General features: G+C 42.2%; 1 protein-coding gene across 1 annotated transcript in view; it reads left to right on the top strand.

Moving 5' to 3' along the window:
* Positions 1–2,674: 2,674 nt before the first annotated feature.
* Positions 2,675–22,507, top strand: part of CEP192 (centrosomal protein 192) — a 132,316-nt gene continuing 112,483 nt past the window's right edge. Inside the window, exons 1-4 of the mRNA XM_037727845.1 lie at positions 2,675–2,802; positions 10,187–10,354; positions 12,218–12,343; positions 20,476–20,651. Of these exons, the coding sequence (XP_037583773.1) occupies positions 10,191–10,354; positions 12,218–12,343; positions 20,476–20,651 (466 nt within the window). The 5' untranslated portion in view covers positions 2,675–2,802; positions 10,187–10,190. The remainder of the gene's footprint in view (positions 2,803–10,186; positions 10,355–12,217; positions 12,344–20,475; positions 20,652–22,507) is intronic.

The following is a 22,507-nucleotide window of genomic DNA, read 5'->3' as shown; positions in this document are numbered from 1 at the left end:
TGCAGGCTCTACTCAGTATCTAAAGAGATGTGGAAATCGCAGTGGGAGTTCTGTTCCTCCTTTCCAGTTGGCAAGTGAGGTGAGATACTGAAGTATAATAGCTAATGTTTGTTGGGTATTTCCATGGACCAGTACTTTTCTAGATACCTTACAGGAATAGCTTTAAATCCTCACAGTAAGCCTCTAAAGCAAGTGCTTTAATTGTCCCCATTTTACAGACAAGGAAACTGGCCAGTTAAAGCTACTTGCCCAAGGCTACACAGTTTGGAAGAGGGAGCTAGAGCGAGGATTCAGATCCAGGCAGCTTGGAGTCCAGGCTCTCCTGCTGCTGAGACTCTGAATCAGAGATCTCTGTTAATAGAGTCCTGTCAGGTTGCTGAGTATTAACAGGGAGTGCTCTGATGACTTGAGGATATTCGTGGAGGAAGGACATTTATTAACAAGTATCTGGTGTGAGTGACAGTCTGAAACGTGTAGACACATTTAAGCAGTTCACCTCCAATGTGTGACCACTTTGTAGAAAGAGAGGTTAACATGCTTTAAGAAGGGTGGCTCATTACATTCCAGTATACCCTTTCAGCTCTATGCCTAAGTATTTGGTTTACTTCTTTGGGATTCAGAAAATCTTGAGATTTTCTCCGTTTATCTTTGCTCATTGAGTGTGGACAAAGGTAGAATAAAGGTAGTTTACTATTTGCAAATACCAACGCTGCAGGGTTCCAAGAAGGGGTATCAAGAACTGTGGAGACATGACTTGAGTTTGACAATTAGGAGTCCATTCCTGATAAACTTAACGTGTTCAGGACCAAGATAGACACACCATGAAATGAGTCAAAATAAGGTGTAAAAAAGTGGAAGCCTGGCTTCCTCTACGGAAAAAAAAAAGTGGAGACCATTAAGGGAAGAAGACAAGAATGGTCATTAGTAATGAAGCAGAATCAAGGAAGGGGTGTGTGTGGTGTATGGGTGTATTTGTGCGTGGGTGATTGTGTGGGGTGTATGTGGGTATGTGGTTGTATGTGAGTGTGTGGGCTATGTGGTGTGTGGTGTTGAAGCAGGAGGGCCACAAACAAATCTCTGGAACATTGAACAGGGAAGGAAGTGGTAATTTTATTCAGCCAGGAGCTGCAGCAGGCATGGATGCGTCAACAGCTGAGCTCCCGGACAAAGAAAACCCTGGCCCTTTTAAAAGCTTACAGTCTTAAGAGGTGCACATTTGTGAGAGGGTCGAGAGCATTGGGGACGTGACTTAGGTGTGGGGGGTTCTAATCGTGATTAAGCAACAACAGTACCTTGTGGGGAAAATCCCTCCTTGTCATATCCGTGATTTAGACCTGACTGGCGCCAACCGTCCCTCCTCTGGCTTTTAACTTCTTTTGAGATGCAATGTAGAAGGCTAAAGGGGAAATAGCCTTAGAAACCCGGGAGGAGGGGGTCTCCGTGTGTGTGTATGTGTTTGGATGGAGAGGTGCTGCATTTTTGTAGGCAGAGGAGGAGGAGGGGATCTCCTTCCTCATTGTGTGTGTGTGTGAGTGTGTTTGGATAGAGAGGTGCTGCATTTTTGTAGGCAGAGAGAAGGAGGGGGTCTCCTTCCTGTGTCTCAGTGTGTGTGTGTGTGTGTTTGGATAGAGAGGTGCTGCATTTTTTGTAGACAGAGAGAGGGAAACCAGTGGAGAGGATATCCAAGAATGACAGCTGAGCCACGTTTTCAGGAGGTAGAAAGTGGTCAAATAAACAGATATATTTCCCCACTAGGCTAACCTCGGGACTAGGGACTGTTACTTTGCGTTTTTCCTATTCTCTCCACTAAAGTGCGCCGGGCATCTTTCAGTAACTTGAATGAAGTTAAGGAGCAAGCTTTGGAAAGGGACTTTTTTCCCTCTGTGACTATATGGAATAAATTTTGAGATAAAGGGACCTTACTGAAAAAGACTGAGGTACATTTTGAGTGAAAGGTATGGTCTCAGAGAAGTAGTATAGTAGTTAAGGCTTGTGCCGAGCAGATGGCGGTGACGGGATTTGTTGCCTAAGAAGGATGGAGAAAAGCAGGAAGCTACTTAGGAACGAATTATGCCTCATCTCACTTTTTTCCCAATCGAGACAAACCCTACTCTGCCACCAAGAGACGATTAGATGTAGCGCACTGTCATGAAACTTGGATCCCGAGGAATTATTTATTGAAGGTGAAACCTGAGGCATTTCAGCGCCTATAAGGTCGGCTTCTGCCACGGAAGGACGAAACCTATGGGGGGATTTGTTGGCGGGGAATACTTCTTTGCTCATAGAGTGACTGGCGGTGCCCTGGATCCCCAAACAGAATAAGCATTATTTTCAAATTCGACAAGACATTGAAGGCGGCGCCAACGGCAGATGTCCCTCAGGTCCCCGCCAGCGCAGAGCTTCATTTCCTCCTCGGGACTTGCCGGGCGCGCGGCTTCCTCGCTTCAAATCCGGGAACGCGCTGTCCTCACCAATCACCGGGCTTCTTCCCGCCCCATCTCTTCGTGCTGTCCAATCAAACGTTGGCCCCAGTCCCCTCCCCTTGCCGCGTGCCGCGAACAGACGTAAACCAGAGGCTGTTGCAGTACTATAGTTCCGATCTGCAGCCGGTGAGGGGGCGGGGGCACGCGCACGCGCACGCGCACTTGGAGTGACGCGCACTTGGAGTGACCCGCACCCCTTCCCTCCTTGGACCTTCCAGCTTCCCGCTTTCCCCCGCCGCTCGGGACGCGGGCTTGGTGAGCAGTTTCGCCGGTGTCTAGGCCTGCGCACTGGCAGGAGGCAGACTCATCCACCTTTAGCGTACGTTTCGGCTGCCAGGCTGGCGGGTCGTTGACGGTTGGACCGGGCGGAGGCGCAGGCTCCGGGCCGAGGGCTGTGGGGCTGCGAGGCCCGCAGGGCGCGTGAGGAGTGACTGCCGCTCTCTGCGCGCGCTTCCGCTCATGGCCGGGCTTCCGAGCTGAGCTCAGCCGTGGGATTAATTGCATGCCTCTGTGTCATTGGGCTCTGGCCAGGCGTGATGAGGTAGACTCTTGGGGGGATTACATCCTTCTTTCGTCCCTTCCTGTCTGGGGACTTGCAGCTCTTGAGGGACAGGCCGTCTCTGTGCTTCCCTCTGGAGTTTATTGCAGAGTTCTTGTGGAGTGACCAGTGGTAGTTGCTTTATGTGCATTGTGATGGGCGGTTCTATTTCTCTTTTTTGTTTAAAATTCTGACCCAGGAAGTAACCTTGTTACCTTAATGCTTAATGCCCTTGTCTTCCGTTTACTCACTTGATTTGGTTTCTGCTAGGGCTGTGTTCATTTATTCCTAATAGTTTACCTACATTCCTGGCCTATGATTTCATTATGAACTGAAATGAGACGAATGTTAATACATTCTACTTTTACTTTGTTCTTAATTTCAGAGTTTGTTTAGTAAAACATGAGGACCTTTTTAAGGCAGTCGTTTGGAGGACAGCTGTTTATATGACAATATTTCCATTTGTTGTTGTTAATTTGAGGTCATTCGATTGGTGTTTGTACTGCTCCAAAATCAACTTTTTTCTCCAAATTTCAGTTTTCTGGGCAAAGTTTACGATAAGCCTTTAACAATAACATACCAAATGCCTACATAATTTTAAAGTATATCTTAAAGTGCCAAGAGTAAATGATGAGTTTTAGGGAAGTTTGACTCGGCTTTGGGTTCCACAGCATATGCTTTTAAATGTGTTTAACTGTATACATAGACGTACGATTAATGGCTATGGTCAATCTTTTATGTACCTACGAATGTAATTAGTGAAGCCAGATGTGAAATTTGAGGTCACTACGTTAAAGAAATAACAAGAGAAATTGCAAATATAGCTACTGAGTTCAAATATGGTAGAAGAAAAGATAACATACTGTCTTTACTTGAGATGATGGAGGAGGGGTGAGTAATGCAAAAAAGTGGGAAATTAAAGGAAATTTCCTTTAGGAATGTTATGTTCATGAATGGTTTACAAGTGTAATCCTTTCTGGAAAAGAGACTAGGTATTAAGTTACATCTTGAGGAATCTTCCCGTGGGTTTTTTTGCCTTTGCACCCTTAGCAGAGCTCTGTTGAAGTACTTAGCGCTACGGTAGTTGACAGGGATTGTCAGCTCCCTGAGGGGAACTGCCTTATTTATTTTTGCATTCTTGGTGCCAAGTAGAGTGTTCATGGGTTATGTTTGATAATGATTGTTGCATGAATTATTTTTGCATTATTATTATTATTTTTTTTTTTTTGAGTTGGAGTCTCGCTCTGTAGACCAGGCTGGAGTGCAGTGGTGCGATCTTGGCTCACTGCAACCTCCACCTCCAGGTATTGGTTCAAGCAGTTCTCATACCTCAGACTCCCAAGTAGCTGAGGTTACAGGCACGAGCCACCGTGCCCAGCTAATTTTTTTTTGTATTTTTTAGTGGAGATAGGATTTCACCATGTTGGCCAGTCTTGTCTTGAACTCCTCACCTTGTGATCCACCCGGCTTGGCCTCCCTAAGTGCTGGGATTACAGGCATGAGCCACGATGCCCAGCCTCTTTGCATAATTTGTAAGTTTTCTTTAGATTAGGCCCCTTCTAGATAGGAATAACGGAAGAGTTTTGTATAAATTTTAATCGTTTACATGTCTGTATATGAATGAATAGTAATTACAAGGCTAGACTTGGGGAGGCTAGTTGGGAGACTTGTGTGATAGTTCAGAATAAAAAGTGATGGGCAGCTGGCATTAGGAATAGAGAACTGGGTCTCAGCTCCAGAAGTGTATTTGAAGTTAGAAGCATTAGAATTTGGTGAGAGAGCAGGAGTGATCAGAATGGTCCTAGGTGTCCGGATTGTATTGCCAGTTAATAGGAATGGACTTGGGTGAGGACTAAAGATAACAGAAGGAATGAATGGAGGAAAGGTAAGAAGTTTGGTTTTGTATTTTGTATTGCATTGAGGGGTAAGGTGGATGTCAGAGGGGCATTTGGAAGTATGATCGATTTTTCAAGTTATCCATGGGATTGGTTCCAGGACCTGTCCCTGCCCCAGGATACTGAAATTCTCTGGATGCTCAAGTTCCTTACATAAATTGGTGTAGTATTTGCATATAACTGATGCATATGCTCCTGTATACTTATTTAAGACAGAGTCTCATTTTGTTGCCCAGGCTGGATTACAATGGGTGTTCACATACGTGGTCATAGCTCACTGCAGCCTCAAACTTTTGGTCTCAAGCAATCTTTCCACCTTGGCCTCCAGAGTAATTGAGACTTCAGGCATGCACCACCAGGAGTTGGAATTAGTGCAGAGGAAGGAATACCCTGGGGCCAGACTTGCTTGGGTGGAAATCCTCTGGCTTCACTTGTGCTGTGTGGACTGGAAACGTCTCTTCTCTCAGCCTTAGTTTACTCAATAATAGGGATAATGGCTACCTTACAAATTTACATGGGGATTAGAAAAATGTATGCGAAATACTTAGCTATTACTTGATAATAGACACTGAGTATCAGCAAACTGGGGGTTATAGATTCTTTCTTACAACTCATATTTTCAACTTGTAGTTCCAGTTCTCTGTCAGGTATTGGGAATATATGGATGAACAAGATAGACATTTCCCCGAGAAGCTGCTCTTCTAAATATATAAGGGTTAAAGTTGAGGTTACCCACTGACTGAGAATGTTGTCAGTCATTTGTTTCACAGATACTTACTGAGTACCTACTGTGTGCTAGGCATTGTTCTTAGTGTTAGGAAACGGTGATGGGCAGATAGGCAAGGTGCCTGCTCTTAGGGAGAGATTATTTCATTGGAAGAAAACAGATTAATACAAGAATAAAGAGTGATAAATGCTGACGAAATTTAAATGGATGTGATAGACTGTGGTACTGCTTGACTTAATAATAGAGATAAACTTTCTTAGAAGGCAGCATATAAATTGAGGTGAATATCAAGAAGGAAGGAGCTGGCTATGCAAATATCTGGAAGAAGAATATTCTAGATCCTGTGGTAGGGGTGGGCTTTTTGCTTGCTTCGTGGTTAATTAATTGTAGGGCAGCTAGAATACATGGAGAGGGGTCAGGAGGCTTTTCAGTAGGGTAAGGTCGTAATAGTGGAGATAGGTAGATATAGACTATTTCAGTGTGTGTTTGGAGCATACACATGTTTTGTCCTCAGGAATGGACTATACTAGCAGATGTGTTTTGTTTGACAACAGTGTTTGTATTGAATTTAACTGGCTTTAAGTTAGAGCCTGTAATTTCCAGCTGACATCAGTCCTTAAAGTCCTGCTTTCTAACAGTATTTGTTTCTGAAGATATTTGAGTTTGAGATCCCTAGTGTGTAAGAAGTAAATTGCATGATGTAAGTCTGAGGTCAGAATCCTGGGTAACCCTAACATACGAGAAGCAGATAAAGGAAGAGGATGTCAGATGAGTTGTGAAAGTACTGATTGTGGAGTATTCTCCTAAGATGCTTGGCCATGAAGGGAAGAGAAAACGAAAATGGAGAGAAAAATTCTCATCCCATACTCTGCCTGTAAAAGTTCTTCTCAGTCTTCAAGGCGCCTTGCTAATAACCTCTCATTTTTTAGCTTTCCTGATTTATTTATCTTTTTTTCCTCCTGTCATTATTCCCTTTACTGAATTCCACGCAGTGTATATATGATACGTACTCTGAAAAAGAAGGTGGTGGCAGGATGTGCAAATGAAAGATCAGGGCAGCCTCCTTCATCCTAAAATGAGAGAGTTTTGAACATGTTTATGGAAATCAAGAAGAGAGAATGGTTGGAAATATCAAAGAGAAGAAAATACTGGGGCATGATCTGAAAGGAGGGTGATTATACGATGGTGCTGAATTTGCTATGTATTGACATAGTTTAAAAATTTAAAAATTTTATTCATTCACTCAGGTTTATTGAGGGTCTTGTGCCAGCACTTTTCTAGCTGGGAATGCAGTGGCAAACCACATGGTCAAAGTCTCTGCCCTCACAGAGTTTACATTCTAAAGTGGGGAGAAAAAGAGATAACAAGTGAATTAAATAGCATGCCAGGTGGTGGTTAGTACTATAGAACAGAGAAAGCAGGGAAAGGAAGTTGGGAGTGCCCTGTTCAAATCTGTAGGCTGATGAGCCAAGGCCTGACAGTTGAGTGAACATTTGCACAAAGACCTGAAAGAAGTGAGGGTGCAAGATGTGTGAATAGCTAGAGTATCAGGGGCTGGGCAGAGGTCAGAGCTAGGGCGGAAGTCCTGGAGGGAAACAGTTTAGCTTGTTTCAGAACAGCAGGGAGGTTAGGATGACTGGAATGAAGTGAGCAAGGGAGACGAGGTCAGAGATTATATGGGCCCTGATTGGCCATTTTAAAGGCCCTGATTAGCCTTTTACTCTGAATGAGATGGGGAACCAGTGGAGGGAGGGTTTGAGCTAAGGAGCGAGGACCTTTGACTAATGTTGTAGGGGTGACTTTCAGAATAGACTAAGGGAGGCAGAGAGGAGGCCTGAAGACCAAAGGCTATTGCAGTGGGTGTCCAGACAGGAAGTGGTGGTGGCTTGACCGAGGTGATAGCAGGGTGGAGGTTAGGATGAGGGATGTGGCAAATTCCTGAGCGTATTGTTAATGTATAACTAGGGATTTGCATAGGAATTGCACATGACGGGGTGTGAGAGGGATCTCAGAGATGACTAAGGTTTTTGGCCCAAGCAGCTAGGTGTTTGAGTTGTCATTTTTGCTGGTGGAGAAGGCTGAAGGGCAGGCTTTTCTTGAGGGGATGGAAATGAATTGGAATCAAGATTCAAATGCAGGCGCTGATTAGACATCTTAAGTGGGAAGTGTCATGTAGGCAGTTGAATATCTGAGGGTTGGGGAGAGGCCCAAGATGGAGGTATACATTTTATATGATATTTTAAGCTTTGAAATTGAAGGCAATCACCCAGAGAGGGTAAGCTGATGGAAGAAGTCAAAGATCAAGCCCTGGAGGCTTCCACTGTGGAGGTCCAGGAGATAAGGAGGAATTGGCCAAGGAGAAGGAAAAGCAGCAGCTGGTAGAGTTGGGAGAGAACCATACAGCTGTGTCTTAGAAACCATGTGAAGAAAGTATTTCCCCAAGGAAGGAATAATCAGCTGAATGTTAGGTTACAGGAAAAGGACTGGAAGTTGATCATGGTATGCTAGGACTTGGCAACAGGGAGATCAGGGCTGATGCTGACAAGCATTGTTTTTGGTTGTGTAGTGGGATAAAAGCCAGATTGGGGTGTGTTCAAGAAGCATGTGATAAAGGAAGCATGGATAGGTGTGGTGGCAGTTGATGGGGTGTGAGATAGAGGAAGGCTTTTTTAAAAGGTGGGGGAAATAACAGCTTGCACAGCATGGGAAGGCTTGCACAGACAGAAGATTCGATGATGTTAAGAAAGGGGGCTGATTGGTAGAGTGGTTTTTCAGTGCAGTAAGGGGTTGGGGTCGAGTGCAAAGTAGAGAAGTGGGCCTCAGTCGGGGACATGGAGACTTCATAATCAAGTAAGATCTTATTTTTTGGGGTGACAGAGTCTTGCCCCGTCACCCAGGCTGGAGTGCAGGGGCGTAATCTCGGCTCACTGCAACCACCACCTCCCAGGTTCAGGCGATTCTCCTGCCTCAGCCCCCCAGGTGGCTGGGAATACAGGCACCCGCCACAACACCTGGCTAATTTTTATGCTTTTAGTAGAGATGAGGTTTCATCATGTTGGCCAGGCTGGTTTTGAACTCCTGATCTGAAGTGATTTGCCTGTCTCAGCCTTCCAAAATGCTGGGATTACAGGCATGAGCTGCTGCACCTGGTCTCATAATCTCTTTAGTGGTCGTAAAACTTTTTCTATTTTATAGAGTAATTAAATTAGTCCATATTGTCTAAAATATATGCTTTAATCCAGTTTGTCATTGATCCCTAGGATCAATACTCCTTTATTACTGAAGTAGCTCTTTGAATAGTCTTCCAGGCTTTGAAGTCTTCTCCCTTCTTATACTACAGGCTGATTGTGTCAGTCCTTTGTTAGTTGCAGAATACAGTTCAAACTTTCTAATACACCAATTCAGACTTTTAGAATCTAGTTCCATTCTGTTATTCTAGCTTCATTTACTGTGTTATTTTATTTACCTGCTGCCAAAATACATTGGCGTATTTGCTACTGCTAGCATAGACATAGCACTTAGAATGGATTTTCAAGTCAGACCTGGGTTTGAATCTTACTAATTACAACCTTGGGAAAATTTAGCTGATTTAGTCTCTCAGTTTGTTTCTTCATCTGTAAAATGGGATAATACCTACACTGTAAGGTTTTCTGTGGTTTCAGTGTGTTAGTAGGTATACAATAAAATTTAATTCTTTTCCTTCTTTGCTCACATTTGTCATCCTAAAAAGCTCTCTCATCCCATACTCTGCCTGTAAAAGTTCTTAGTCTTCAAAGCACATTGCCAATATCCTCTCATTTTTTTTTAGCTTTTTCTAATGTATTTATCTTTTGTCCTCCTGTTATTATTTCCTTTACTGAATTCCATGCAGTGTGTATATAATACGTACTCTGAAAAATTGTTGAGACTGGCTAACATTTTCAGAGCACTGTGGTCAGGGTCTCTAGTAATAGCATAGGTTTTGTGCTGGTGTTTTCCAGATACAGTCATTCGTGTACCCCTTTTACCACTTTTGCCTTGTCTATGTGCCAACTGTACTTTAACTGAAAAGTTTGCTTTGAATGCACTCACTTTTTAATTCACTTTTAACAGCACTTTGAGATCCGGGCTAAATTTTTGCTAGTTGTACTTTTTCTGTTCCATATTAGAATGAGTACATAACTATCAAACTTTTACATATGGCTTCAAATCATTTGTATATACTATCAGTATTATGCCATCTTTGCTTTCTTTACTAGATAAATTTGTATTAATTCATTTTTCTTGCTACACCAAGCGAAGAGTAAATTAAGATGTGTATTGCATTATTAATGTTAATTTTAAAAGGTAAGTTTAATGTTTAAGGTTTCTGTTCTCAGCTATAAAGTAGCAAAGTATTCTGAGATTTTACCTCAGACTATTTGCCTATTTCCCACTCTTACTGATGCTAAAAACAGGGATTTTTTTTCCCCTAAGATTTATTAGTTTTCTGAGACGATACTTTTAATCATTTAAAAACATTCTATAGTAATATGTGACCTGTGGAAATACTTTGTTATTGCAGTGAGATGGAAGATTTTCGAGGGATAGCAGAAGAATCATTTCCAAGCTTTCTAACCAATTCATTATTTGGTAACAGTGAGATTTTGGAAAATGTCACTCTTTCTTCAAATCTTGGCTTGCCTGTTGCAGTTTCCACACTTGCTAGGAATACATCCAGCACTGAAAACAGGTAAGATTTGTTTGAGCAGATTCTTTTCCAGGTCCATAAAACCTACAGCATACTGATATTTATGTAATATTTCTCAGTCAAGCTTGAACTTTTTGTTTTATGAGTGAGGGAGATGGCCAAATATGTGAAATGAATATAGAAAAGACAGAATTTACTGTCTCTTTCCCTATTGCATTGCCTTTTCAGTGGGTAGGTTTGGGTGGGTTTGGAATTTGAGCACTAGTTATCTATTTTGGTCTATTACTTTTTTTGTCTACTGTGTTTTGGATTTGTATTAGTTCAGTCATATTAATGGCTAGTAATGTAAAACAAGTTGTGTTAGCGAAGTTCAAAGGAAAATTAATCATAAGGTTAAAGGAGTATCTCTTGGCATCAAGGACAGGAAATGCAGAGCTTTGCTGCAAGAAGGGACTGGAATTGGGATTTGGGAAGCTATCAGGTCTTAGGTTTTTGTCATCCCACTCTATGTCTCTCTGTATAGCTCTTTCATTCTCTTTTCTCTCTCTTTTCCTTTTTTTTTTGGCTAATTAAAAAAATTTTTTTTGTAAAGATAGGGTCTTGATGTGTTAGCTAGGCTGTTCTTGAACTCTTGGGGCTCAAGTGATCCTCCCGCCTCAGCTTCTCAAAGTGTTGGGATTACAGGTGTGAGCTACTATACCTGGCCTCTTCTCTTTTTCAATACACTGATTTTATTTGCTTTTCTGTTCATGTTCTAGAATATGGCAGCACAAATTCTCAAAAGACATCTATGAATTACATTTCTAGCTACACAAGGAGACTAATGAACTGTCTCTTGAAATCTCACAAGTTTCTGGTCCATCTTAAGTTAGGTATCTGTTCCAAATCCAGTCACCTGTGACTAGAGTTTTGGGTCATTGAGCCTATTTAGAAGTATGACAGAGCCTCACTTTTTGATTCATTTTAGCCAGATTTATTCTTTACTGGACTTGTGTGGCTATCTCTCTCTTCCAACCTTCAGTCTCTCCTAGGTTTCTGAAGCAACTTGGCTCTTGCCATTCTAGTAACTTTCAGCTCCTGAAGTCAAGTTTCTCTTTCTTAGAAACTCGACCAGGCTGGGCATGGTGGCTCACGCCTGTAATCCCAGCACTTTGGGAGGCCAAGGTGGGCAGATCGCTTGAGGTCAGGAGTTCGAAACCAGCCTGGCCAACATGGCGAAATTTTGTCACTACTAAAAATAAAAATATTAGCCAGGTGTGATGGCGCATGCCTGTAATCTCAGCTACTCAGGAGGCTGAGACGGGAGAATTGCTTGAACTTGGAAGGGGGAGGTTGTGGTGAGCTGAGATTGGGCCAGTGCACTCTAGCCTGGACAACAGAAGGAGACTCTGTCTCAAAAAAATAGAAAAAAAAAAAAAATATTAACCAGCGTTTTTTTTTAACTTTTAAAATGTCCATTTTGTTAGCAGATTTATGTTTCGTTAAATACACCTCGTTTTGTGTCTTCAAATGGATTGTATATAGCATACACGTCCATTACATGTAGGGTCTTGAATAATGTATAAAGTTTGCCTGTGCCTAAATTGGCCATGTTCCTGTCTTCTCTCAACCTAAACATTTAGTGAGGAGCATTGTCTTGACCTTTGGGAGGAAGGGATTGTATTAACGCTCTCAGCTCTTATAGCTTTATGATTTTTGACTGTATTGTTGAATACAGATAAACTCCCTATTGCTTGAGCCACAGGTTTCCATGCTCTGCAGAGGATGGTGGTGTGGAATACAAAGCCCCTATTTGTTTTTACTCCTGATGGTTGGTTTTATTGTCACACAGCCCTATGTAATGATGGCATTTAAATATGTGTAACTTAATTCTTAACAATTAAAACAATTTTTTTTTTTTTGTAGATATCCTGATATCCAGGCATCTTACTTAGTAGAAGGGAGATTTTCAGTTCCATCTGGGTCATCTCCCAGAAACCAGAGTGACACTGAACCAATAGAGAGGGTACAGCTTAGCTTCCAGGATGATGAGTAAGTTCATAACTTCATTTGCTTGTACTATGCTAAAAGTGGGTCTTATGCAGTCTTGTGGAAAATGACAATGTGATTGTGTCTGTAATTAATTCTGATTAATTCTAAGAGTCTTTAAGAGTTTTCTTTTTTTTTTTTTCTGAGGCAGAATCTCACTCCATTTCCCAGGCTATTATGCAATGGCATGATCTCGGCTCACTGCAACCTCTATTTCCCTGGTTCAAGGGATTCTCCTGCCTCAGCTTCCTGATTAGCTGGAATTACAGGCATGTGCCACCATGCCCACCTAATTTTTTTGGTATTTTTAGTAGAGATGGGGTTTCACCGTGTTGGCCAGGCTGGTCTCAAACTCCTGACCTCAAGTGAACTGCCCACCTTGGCTTCCCAAAGTACTGGGATTAGAGTTACAGGCATGAGCCACTGCGCCCAGCAAAGAGTTTTCTTTATGCACTTTAATCACATTTGTAGTCTTTCAAAATATTTTTTTTGGATTCTAAAAATGGTATGTGCTATTGAAAAAAATAGAGAATGTAGAAAATTATTTGGAAGACAACAAAGGCCTGTAATCCCACTAACTAGAGAACAGCCATTGAGTACATTTTTATTTGTAGTCTTTCAGACTATTTTCTATGTGCATTTATGCCTTTAAATCTTTTTTCACTTCTAATATGAGGCTATAGAAAAAGAAAAATGAAAATAATTTTTTTTTTACAAAATAAGATTAAACTCTTATTGTGTTTATTATATTAAAAAAATTAAGATGCAGTATTATGTTTAGCTTTCAATTACAATTAATATAAATCTGTGTCATAGTGTTAATGACTGTATACCCAGGTCTGTATTGGCCATTTGGATTATTGCAGTTTTGCTATACAAAGGTAATGAACTTCCCTATGTGTACATTTATATATACATTTTTCACACCTAAGATATTATTAAGATTTCTAGGATTTAAATTGCTGAGTTAAAAATACTTTGTTATAAAGACCATTAATTTGTAATTAACACATTGCCCTTTAGAAAACTTGTATCCATTTATTCTCCTAGTAGATATATTATGGGAATGCTGACTTCTCTCAATCCTGCCCAACATTTGATGGTGCTATTTTTAATCTTTGATTTTCAGAGGTGAAAATAATTTACATAATACACATGTATATATGCATGGAAGAAAGTCTGTAAGTCTATAAAACCAAAATGATACTAGTGGTATTACAGACAATCTTGTTTTCTGTGTTTAAATTTGTATTTGAATATTATGATATTGAACCTGCTGTAATATCTATTCATTACTTAGATTTATGTTACAAATTGCCTCTTGATAGCCTTTGTATGTAGGTGCTTTCTTTATATTAAAGATGTTAACCAGGCTGGGCGCGGCAGCTCATGCCTATAATCCCAGCACTTTGGGAGGCTGAGGCGGGTGGATCACGAGGTCAAGAGGTCGAGACCTTCCTGGTCAACATGGTGAAACCCCGTCTCTACTAAAAATACAAAAATTAGCTGGGCATGGTGGTGCACACCTGTAATCCCAGCTACTCGGGAGGCTAAGGCAGGAGAATTGCTTGAACCCAGGAGGCAGAGGTTGCGGTGAGCCGAGATCGCGCCATTGCACTCCAGCCTGGGTAACAAGAGCGAAACTCTGTCTCAAAAAAAAAAAAAAAAAAAAAAAAAGCTGTTAACCCTGTGTATTCAGTCCTTCACTGTGTGTTTTTACTGCATGCCTACTCTGTGTCAGCCACTTCTCCAGGTGGTTAGGAAATTCCAGTGACTAAAACAGATGTTAAACAAGACATTAGAATATGCTAATTTTATAGTATATTAGAAGAGAAAAGTGCTGGAAAAAAATAAAATATGATGAGGGTTATTAGGAAGGCTGAAGGCAGTTGTCAGTGTGGGTCTCATTGTGGACATAAGATATGAGCCAAGGGCACAATGGCTCACGCCTGTAATCCCAGTACTCTGGGAGGCTGAGGTGGGTGGATCACCTGAGGTCAGAAGTTTGAGACCAGCCTGACCAACATGGTGGAATCCCATCTCTACCAAAAACACAAAAATTAGCTAGCTGTAGTGGCACATGCCTGTAATCCCAGCTACTTGGGAGGCTGAGGCAGGATAATTACTTGAACCTGGGAAGTGGAGGCTGTAGTGAACCAATATCATGCCACTGCATTCCAGCCTGGGCGACAGAGTGAGACTCCGTCTCAAAAAAAAAAAAAAAGAAAAAAGATACGAGTCAAGACTTGACGGCAGGGAGTTAATAACTATGTGGACTCCAGGGGGAAGCGGACATCAGGCCAAGGGTGCAGCCAGCCTGAAGACATTAAGGCAGGAGTGTAGTCCCTGTGATCACAGAGTGGCAGGGAGGCTGGGGAGGTGGTGAGCAGGACCTTGGCTCTGACTCTGAGAGATACGGGAAGAAACTTGAGGACTCCATCCGAATTGTGTTTTAAAAGGCCCACTCTGAGGATCACTTGAGCCCAGGAGATTGAGGCTGAAGGGAGCCGTAATTGCACCACTGCACTCTAACCTGGATGACAGAATGAGAACCCTGTCTCAAAAAAAAGGCCCACTCTGGCTTTTACATGGAGAAGAGACTATAGGAGGCGAGAGTGGGCACAGCACGAGCACTGAGTCTCGATGGTCCGGTAGTGAGGCAGATGGAAGAGAGCACCAGGCCTGGTCCTCAGGATGCTCCACAGTGAGAAGCTGGTGACAGGAGAAATCAATAGAGAGATTAAGAATTAGTGATTCAGAGGCAGGAGGAAAACTGTTTCCTGGAAGCCATGCCAGGAGCATGTATGAAAGAAGAGTTACCCAACTATGTGAAATAAAATGAGGGCAGAGAATTGACTCTTGGAATTAGCATAGATTAGGTCCTTGGTAACCCTGATAAGTGGTTTGGTGGAAGAAGGGCAAGGCACCATAGCCTACTCGGAGTGAGTTTCAGAGAGAACGGGAGTTAGCTGTTAGAGGCAGTAGAAAGCTTGTGGAGTTTTGCTGCGAAAGGGAGCAGAGAAACGAGGTTGTGATAGCTGATGGTTGTAGTGGGTGAAGAGAGGTTTCACTTTTCTTTGTGGTGGGAGAAGTTGCTGCATGTTTATGTGATAATAGAAATAATCTCCTGGAAAGGTAAAATTTGCTGATGTAGAAAGGGAAGAGAATTGCTACAGTAATGTCTGTGTCAGTAAGAGAGTGGGCCACAACTTGCAGTGCGGTGAGTAGCTTTAGCTGGGTAGGACTGCGGGCAGTTCCTCTGCAGTAACAGGTGGGAAGACGGCCTGTGTGGGTGCATGTAGTGGTAAGAATCTGTGGAAGTTACCTTTTCAGTGCTTGAGGCTGAAAGTAGGGTTAATGAAGTAGAAGGAAAGCCATCAAGTCAGAGTGAGGGTAGAGGAAGAGGAGTTGGTGGTTTAAAGAAAAAGATGTAAAATTACCACATGGAGCGTAGGAAAATGAAAGAACAGGGTTGAAATGTTAGGATTTCTGGATAACATCAAGGGCCCAACTTGAGGGCTATAGGCATGAATTTAGTGTGGGACTGTTATTTCTCCAGCCACATTGAGCTATAAGGAGTGCAGGTAAAGAGGAGGTGGAGAATTGAATTTAACCAGGGTTGTAGGCAGTGAGGGACAAGGTTGCTGAGGATGTAAGATTGACCATGTGCTTTAGGTTAAGGAGGAGGAAAGGGTATGGTCAGGGAGAGGGAGAGCGATGTGGTGGTACAGATGGGCTGGAGGTGCAGGTGGGGTCAGCATCATATAGTTGTGGTACTAGAGACAGAGGGGTAGTAGGTGATTCAAAGCTGTGAGGCTCTAGGGAGAGCGACCTGGAAGTGGCACTGAGGGCAGGGAGGGCCTATGTATTCCATCTCCACACCAAGTGATGATGCCACGGCTGTTGGAGAGATGAGGGTCCCCATTTTTCAGAGCTTGGGGGTAGCAATGTCCTCACAGGATATTCAGGCTTTCATTAAAGCAGTAAGGTGACAGGAATGTTCAGAGAAGGGGTTCAGGAATGGCAGATCTTGTCAACCCAGCTCTGTAAATTTTAGAAGGCATAGTAGAAGGGTTTTATTTGTGGGGGAGTAGAAGAGCTGTACAGTCTTAAGGGACTTGGAATGCCAGCAGTGAGGCATCCTGGGCTGGTTGTAGGAGCTGAATCAGAAGAAATCGCAAATGTCAGGGATAGGAGGGCATCTTGAGGGCATACTTTTGACTTTTGCTGAGGCCAGGAGCTCTGGAAACTGCTCTTGTTGGCCCTTGTTGATGGAAGATACGAGGCCTGGTGAGATGGAGTATTAGACTCAGTTCCTGGGGGGAGGTAAGTGCTTAGAGCTAGCCCTTGACTCTTGAACAGTCTGAAGCTCTGGGTTGTTGGTCTGAGTACGAGGGCTTCCTTGGACACTGTACTGAAGAGTCGGCAGCCTGGAAAGGCATGGCCTCAGTCTCTTGGTGAGGGATGGCTTCTTTGACCCCTTCTTGGGGAGGAGGTAATTTGTGTTTCAAAATGTCTTTATTCTGATCTTGGAATTAATACTTAAGCTGAGTACAGAATTTTAGGATGAAAATAAATTTTCACACAATTTTGAAGATATTGCAACATTGTATGTGAAGTCTGATGTAATCTTGATGCTCTTTTTTTTTTTTTTTTTTTTTTNAAAAAAAAAAAAAAAAAAATAGCAACACTATGGGTAGGTGAGAATTTACAAGTGGTTAAAACGGGAGAAAGATAATGGGAAGGAAAGGAGGCAGGGGGGAGGGAGGAAACAAGCAAAGGGAACACCTGCGATAGAAGGGACTCCAGCGAAAAATCACAAAAGATTTGTCAACCTCATGTCATTAGGCCAGCTGTCAATCATAGAAGTTAGGATTCTGTCTTTCCACAGAGACTGGAGGAGTCTAAACTTCCTTATGAACATTTCAGAAGGTCGGCTTTCAGGTCCTTGAGAAAGACACTCCTGAACTGAATGAGATACATATACATCTCAAAGGGATAGAGGCGGGATTCATATTTGTAAGCCATTTTTAGTAAATGCTCGAAGGGAGATCCCAGGGGTCTATCATTAGGTGATGTTGGTCAAAACAAATAGTAAATTCTCCTGCACCATTGAGGTCTGGCAGGCATTGTAATGGGGGTGCTGGGGTCATCCTAGGACGTTGTGCTTCTAGAAGCCATGCTAGTGTTTGGCCATCTCTTAGTGCAGAGGCTAGAATGGAGTTGTCATGTGCTGAGAGGTCTGCAGTTCTCAGGGTGGACTTTTTTTTTTTTTTTTTTTTTTTATGGAGTTTTGCTCTTTTTGCCCAGGCTGGAGTACAATGGCAGGATCTTGGCTCACTGCAACCTCCGCCTCCTGGGTTCAAGCAATTCTCCTGCCTCAACCTCCCGAGTAGCTGGGACTACGGGTGCACTCCACCACACCCAGCTAATTTTTTTGTATTTTTAGTAGAGACGGGGTTTCACCATGTTGGCCAGGATGGTCTCGACCTCTTGACTTCGCGACCTGCCTGCCTCGGCCTCCCAAAGTGCTGGGATTACAGGCATGAGCCACCGTGCCCGGCCTGTCTCGGTTGTTTTATTTTTTTCCTTTTTTTTCTGGTTAGTGCAAAAAGACATTGTTCTAGATAAGTTTTTTCCGCACTCATTAAATCATTTGGTAGTCATCATTTAAATAATAATAACTCTTTTTTTGACTTTTTTTTTAATGGGCCTTTTTTGTGGATGTACACTTGACCCTTGAACAACCTGAGTTTGAACAGTGTGGGCCCACTTATAAGCAGATTTTTTTCAACCAAACGTGGATAGAAAATTCAATATTTGTGGATATGAAACCCGAGTGTAGTCAGTGCTGACTGTGGGACTTGAATATTGCATATTTTGGTAGATGTGGGGGTTCTGAAACCAGTCCCCCATGTATACTGAGAGTTGACTGTAACAGCTACATGGATATTTCTGAAGATTTTAGTTAGAAATTTTGAAAGTTCTGTAAACTGTTCCTTTTCTCCAGGGCTGTTTGTATAGTTTGCTCATTTTTATTTTTGTCTCTCGAGCTGCTCCTTTTTTTCTTGTGTCTGATTTGTGGCTGTCTTCTAGGCTGCCTAGTGTAGGCACCCTTAGCTACATACCCTTGTGTATGTTGCTTTCATTTCTCTTTGGCTTCCACACAAGAGGGACGTCGTTCCTGGCCGAGTTTACTTTAGAGTGCGCAGGTTGGAGTCTTAAATTTTGTGCTAGATGTTTGACACTTTGTTCTGGGCCGCTGTTATTGCCGTTGCTTCATTCTCCACAGGCATTTTCTGTACCTTGTCTGCAGGCAAGCCCTTACCTCCCCCTTGCCAGGTGTTCACTGTTTGTGTGTGGCTGTTGTCTTTGGGGTGAGGAAGAAGGGTGTACTCCTGTTAGGCTGCCTGCTAGGCTTTCAGTCTCCCCGTCTCCTGCCCTCCCCGACTCTCTCCTGCCCTCTTTCTGACTGTAGTCATGGAACATTTTCGTGGTTCTTGCTGACAGATTTGTTTCTTTTTCTGCTTCCGGGCCCTTCTGTTCTTGGATTGTGGCTTTCTTTCCCCTTGCACACCCCATCTGCTTTTCAGATTCCAGAATCTGGGGTAAGCGTGGGTTAGGACTGGTAGTTCTTACCCAGATTTCTTCACTTTTATAGATTTCCTTACTGTCATTTTATTGGACTGTTGGAAGTTGCTCTTGCCTCTAACTTGAAACTTGGGACTTAGTTTGCAAAGTTTTTGTGAGCTAATAAAAATATGGATAGCTGTAGTTTTGAGGAGGTAGCTTTTTTAGAGGGATGGTGGTGAATGTAGAGTGCCCTGCTCTCAACTGTCCCTGTATTCTAAAGTTCTTGTGATCATACTATGTACTTTTCTTAGGGAAGGCTTTAAAATATGGAAATTGACCTAACCATCCTGACTTACTTATTCCCTATCACCACCTTGCTCCCCTACCTCTTTCCTTTCTGTCGTTGCTATCCCTTAACTTTTTAACTATGTATAGTCTTTCTACCTATGTCTTTCCTTTTGTATACTTGGTGAAATTTTTCCTTGGCTTAAGCTAGTGGCTTTTTATGTACTCCAGCCTCAGTAAAGAGATGGAGAAACTGGAAAATAAATTGTAGTTAGGGTTGGAGAGTTGCCTCAGGCATGAAAGATTAGGATTTGAGAAATACAGAAGAACTTTCTAAAAAAATCCATCCTAGCACTTAGGGAGGCTGAGGCATGTGGATCATGAGGTTAGGAGTTCAAGACCAGCCTGGCCAAGATGGTGAAACCCCATCTCTACTGAAAATACAAAAATTAGCTGGGTATCGTGGCGCACGCCTATAATCCTAGCTACTCAGGAGGCTGAGGCAGGAGAATCGCTTGAACTCAGGAGGTGGAGTTTGCAGTGAGCTGAGATCTTGTCACTGCACTCCAGCCTGGTGACAGAGTGAGACTCCATCTCAAAAAATAAATAAATAAAAATTCATCCTGGCCAAATTTGAGCCTGGCTGTATCAGTTTGTCATGTAATGAATTTGTTGCATTTAGAGGCTTTTTCCTGAAGTTCCATTCCCACCTCTCCTCTTTCTGTGGTGATATGCTCTATACCCAAGAGCTTTTGCAGTAGGGTAGGAGGGAAATTGCCTGTAAGAAGAATACTTAAATCCACACAGAAAACAGCAGAGGTAGATAGAAAGATAAGGACAAGGACTAAGACTAGGGATAAAGATAAAAACAATCGAAACCTTTACTAATTCAGAGATTTGGCTATTTTGGCAAATATGCCAGTATCCTTTAAGTCTGTATAGATTTCAGAAAGCTGAGTCCTGTAGACTGGTCGTTTCAAGGATACTTATTTTGGAAAGAAGAAAAAACACTTTTTATTGCTTGAGAGGAAGAGTAGCAGTATGACATTCTCTTTGATTTTTGGTATACTGTGTATCACTGGACCCAAAAGGTTGATTCAGTCCCCAGAATACCATGTAGTGTTAGCAGTTGTAGTTTCTGTCTAGACTCAGATTATTTTTTATTGCTTCCATTTTTTCTTTTTGAGAGGTGAAATACTCAAATAACTGGTCAATAGATATTTTATAGATTTAACCAAGGTAACATTTTAACATTTTTCTATTTCCTAATAAAAAAGTTCTATCTCTAGGAAAAAGAGCTATGTGGAAAGTCAACATTTGTCAAATGCTTTCAGGAAACAGTCAGCTTTCCAAATGGAGACAGTAGGACCAGAAGAGGAGCCAGGTGGAGCTACAGAATCCTTGCAGGGCCAAGATTTCTTCGACAGGGCATCACCATTGGAACAAGCACAAGGTACTGAACTATTTGAAATTATTTCTTAATGCATATGTTGTAACTTCCTTTTTCATTTCCTCATTTTGGATTTTGATTTGTTTTGTTTTTTTGAGGCAGGGTCTACTCCTGTTGCCAAGGCTGGAGTCCAGTGGTGTGATCACAACTCACTGCAGCCTCAACTTCCTGGGCTGTTCAACCTATCTTCCCATCTCAGCCTCCTGAGCAGCTGGGTCTACAGGCACACACCACCACTTTTTTTTTTTTTTTTTTTTTTTAAAGGTGGGGTTTTACCGTGATGGCCAGGCTGGTCTTGAACTCCTGACCTCAGGTGATCCACGCACCTCGGCCTCCCAAAGTGCTGGGATTATAGGCGTGAGCCACAGCACCCGGCCACTTTTTTGTGTTTTTAGTAGAGATGGGGTTTTGCCATGTTGCCCAAGGTGGGCTTGAACTCCTGGGCTCAGGTCATCTGCTCTGCCTTGGCCTGCCAGAATGCTGGGATGATGGGCATGAGCCACTGTGCCTGGCCTTTTTTTTTTCCCCTCTTAATTTTTAGATGGGTTCTAGCTATGTTGCCCAGACTGGTCATAAACTCCTGGGCTCAAGCAGTTCTTTCACCTCAGCTTCTTGTGTAGCTGGGATTTGATGCATGCATCGTCACTCCTGGTTTGGATGTATTCATCTTGTATTATCACACGGTAAACTGAAAATGCTTTGGTTTGCATTGTACCTATTAATGTCATATTTACAGTACTTTTATAGGGAAAGGTCTCCTCTTAACCTTGTTAACTGATTTAAGCCGAAATTATTTTTGCTTTGGAAACCATGCTGTCAGATGATCACAGCATAGTTTACATTCAAGACAAGACTACTTTTAGTGCATCTTCCACTTTTCTCCCACAAATTAATTTATATTCGTATCAAGAGTCAATTTTGTTCCTAAGCTTATTTTTATAGAACAGGTGAATTTTAAGTTGTAAAATAAATAATAGTTTCTAAGAAAATGAGGTTGAATGCATTGGAAATACTCAAGGGTAAGTCCTTTGAAAAATTGCTCTTGAGCCAGGTGCAGTGCCTCATGCCTGTAAACCCAGCACTTTGGGAGGACGAGGCAGGAGGATCACCTGAGATCAGAAATTCAAAGACCAACCTGGCCAAACCCTGTCTGTCTCTCCTAAAAATACAAAAATTAACCAGGCATGGTAGCGGCTGCCTGTAATCCCAGCTACTTGGGAGACTGAGACAGGAGAATCACTTGAACCCGAGAGGCAGAAGTTGCAGTGAGCCAGGATCGTGCCAGTGTACTCCACCTGGGTGACAATGTGAGACTCTGTCTCAAAAAGAAAAATTGCTCTGAAATTAGATGTGGAGAAGAAACTACAAAAATAAAAATATGGGGAAAGTTGTTTAAAAAAATTATAGGCTTCTGCTGTTGATTTGTCTTAAGTACTCTACATTCATTTTCTTTCAACAAAGAAACCAAAACTGGAAATTTATCAGTGGTATTTTGTAACTCCAAACTGTAGTTGAGTAGTCAAAAGGCCTTGCCTGATTATACATTGTAAGATTGACGAATGAGTACACATTATATGTTAGAAAAATTTTAAGGGATGTTTATGTTTCCCTTGATGAAAAATGTTACATGTATGAAAGAAGACAGTGATATTGTCACTCAAACAAGCAATAAAAGAAAAAAATAGATGAATTGGACTTCAGAATTGAAAACTTTTATGCTTCAAAAGACACTATCAAGAAAGGGAAAAGAGTAACCAAAAAAAAGTGGGAAAAAATATGTGCAAATCATACATGTAGAAAGGGACTAGTATTCAAAATATATAAAGAACTCTTACAACTCAACATTAAAAAGACAAATG

The sequence above is a fragment of the Cebus imitator genome, unplaced genomic scaffold (genome assembly GCF_001604975.1).
Source record: "Cebus imitator isolate Cc_AM_T3 unplaced genomic scaffold, Cebus_imitator-1.0 Scaffold242, whole genome shotgun sequence".
NCBI classification, from domain to species: domain Eukaryota; kingdom Metazoa; phylum Chordata; class Mammalia; order Primates; family Cebidae; genus Cebus; species Cebus imitator.
This window is presented reverse-complemented; position numbering and strand designations above follow the sequence as displayed.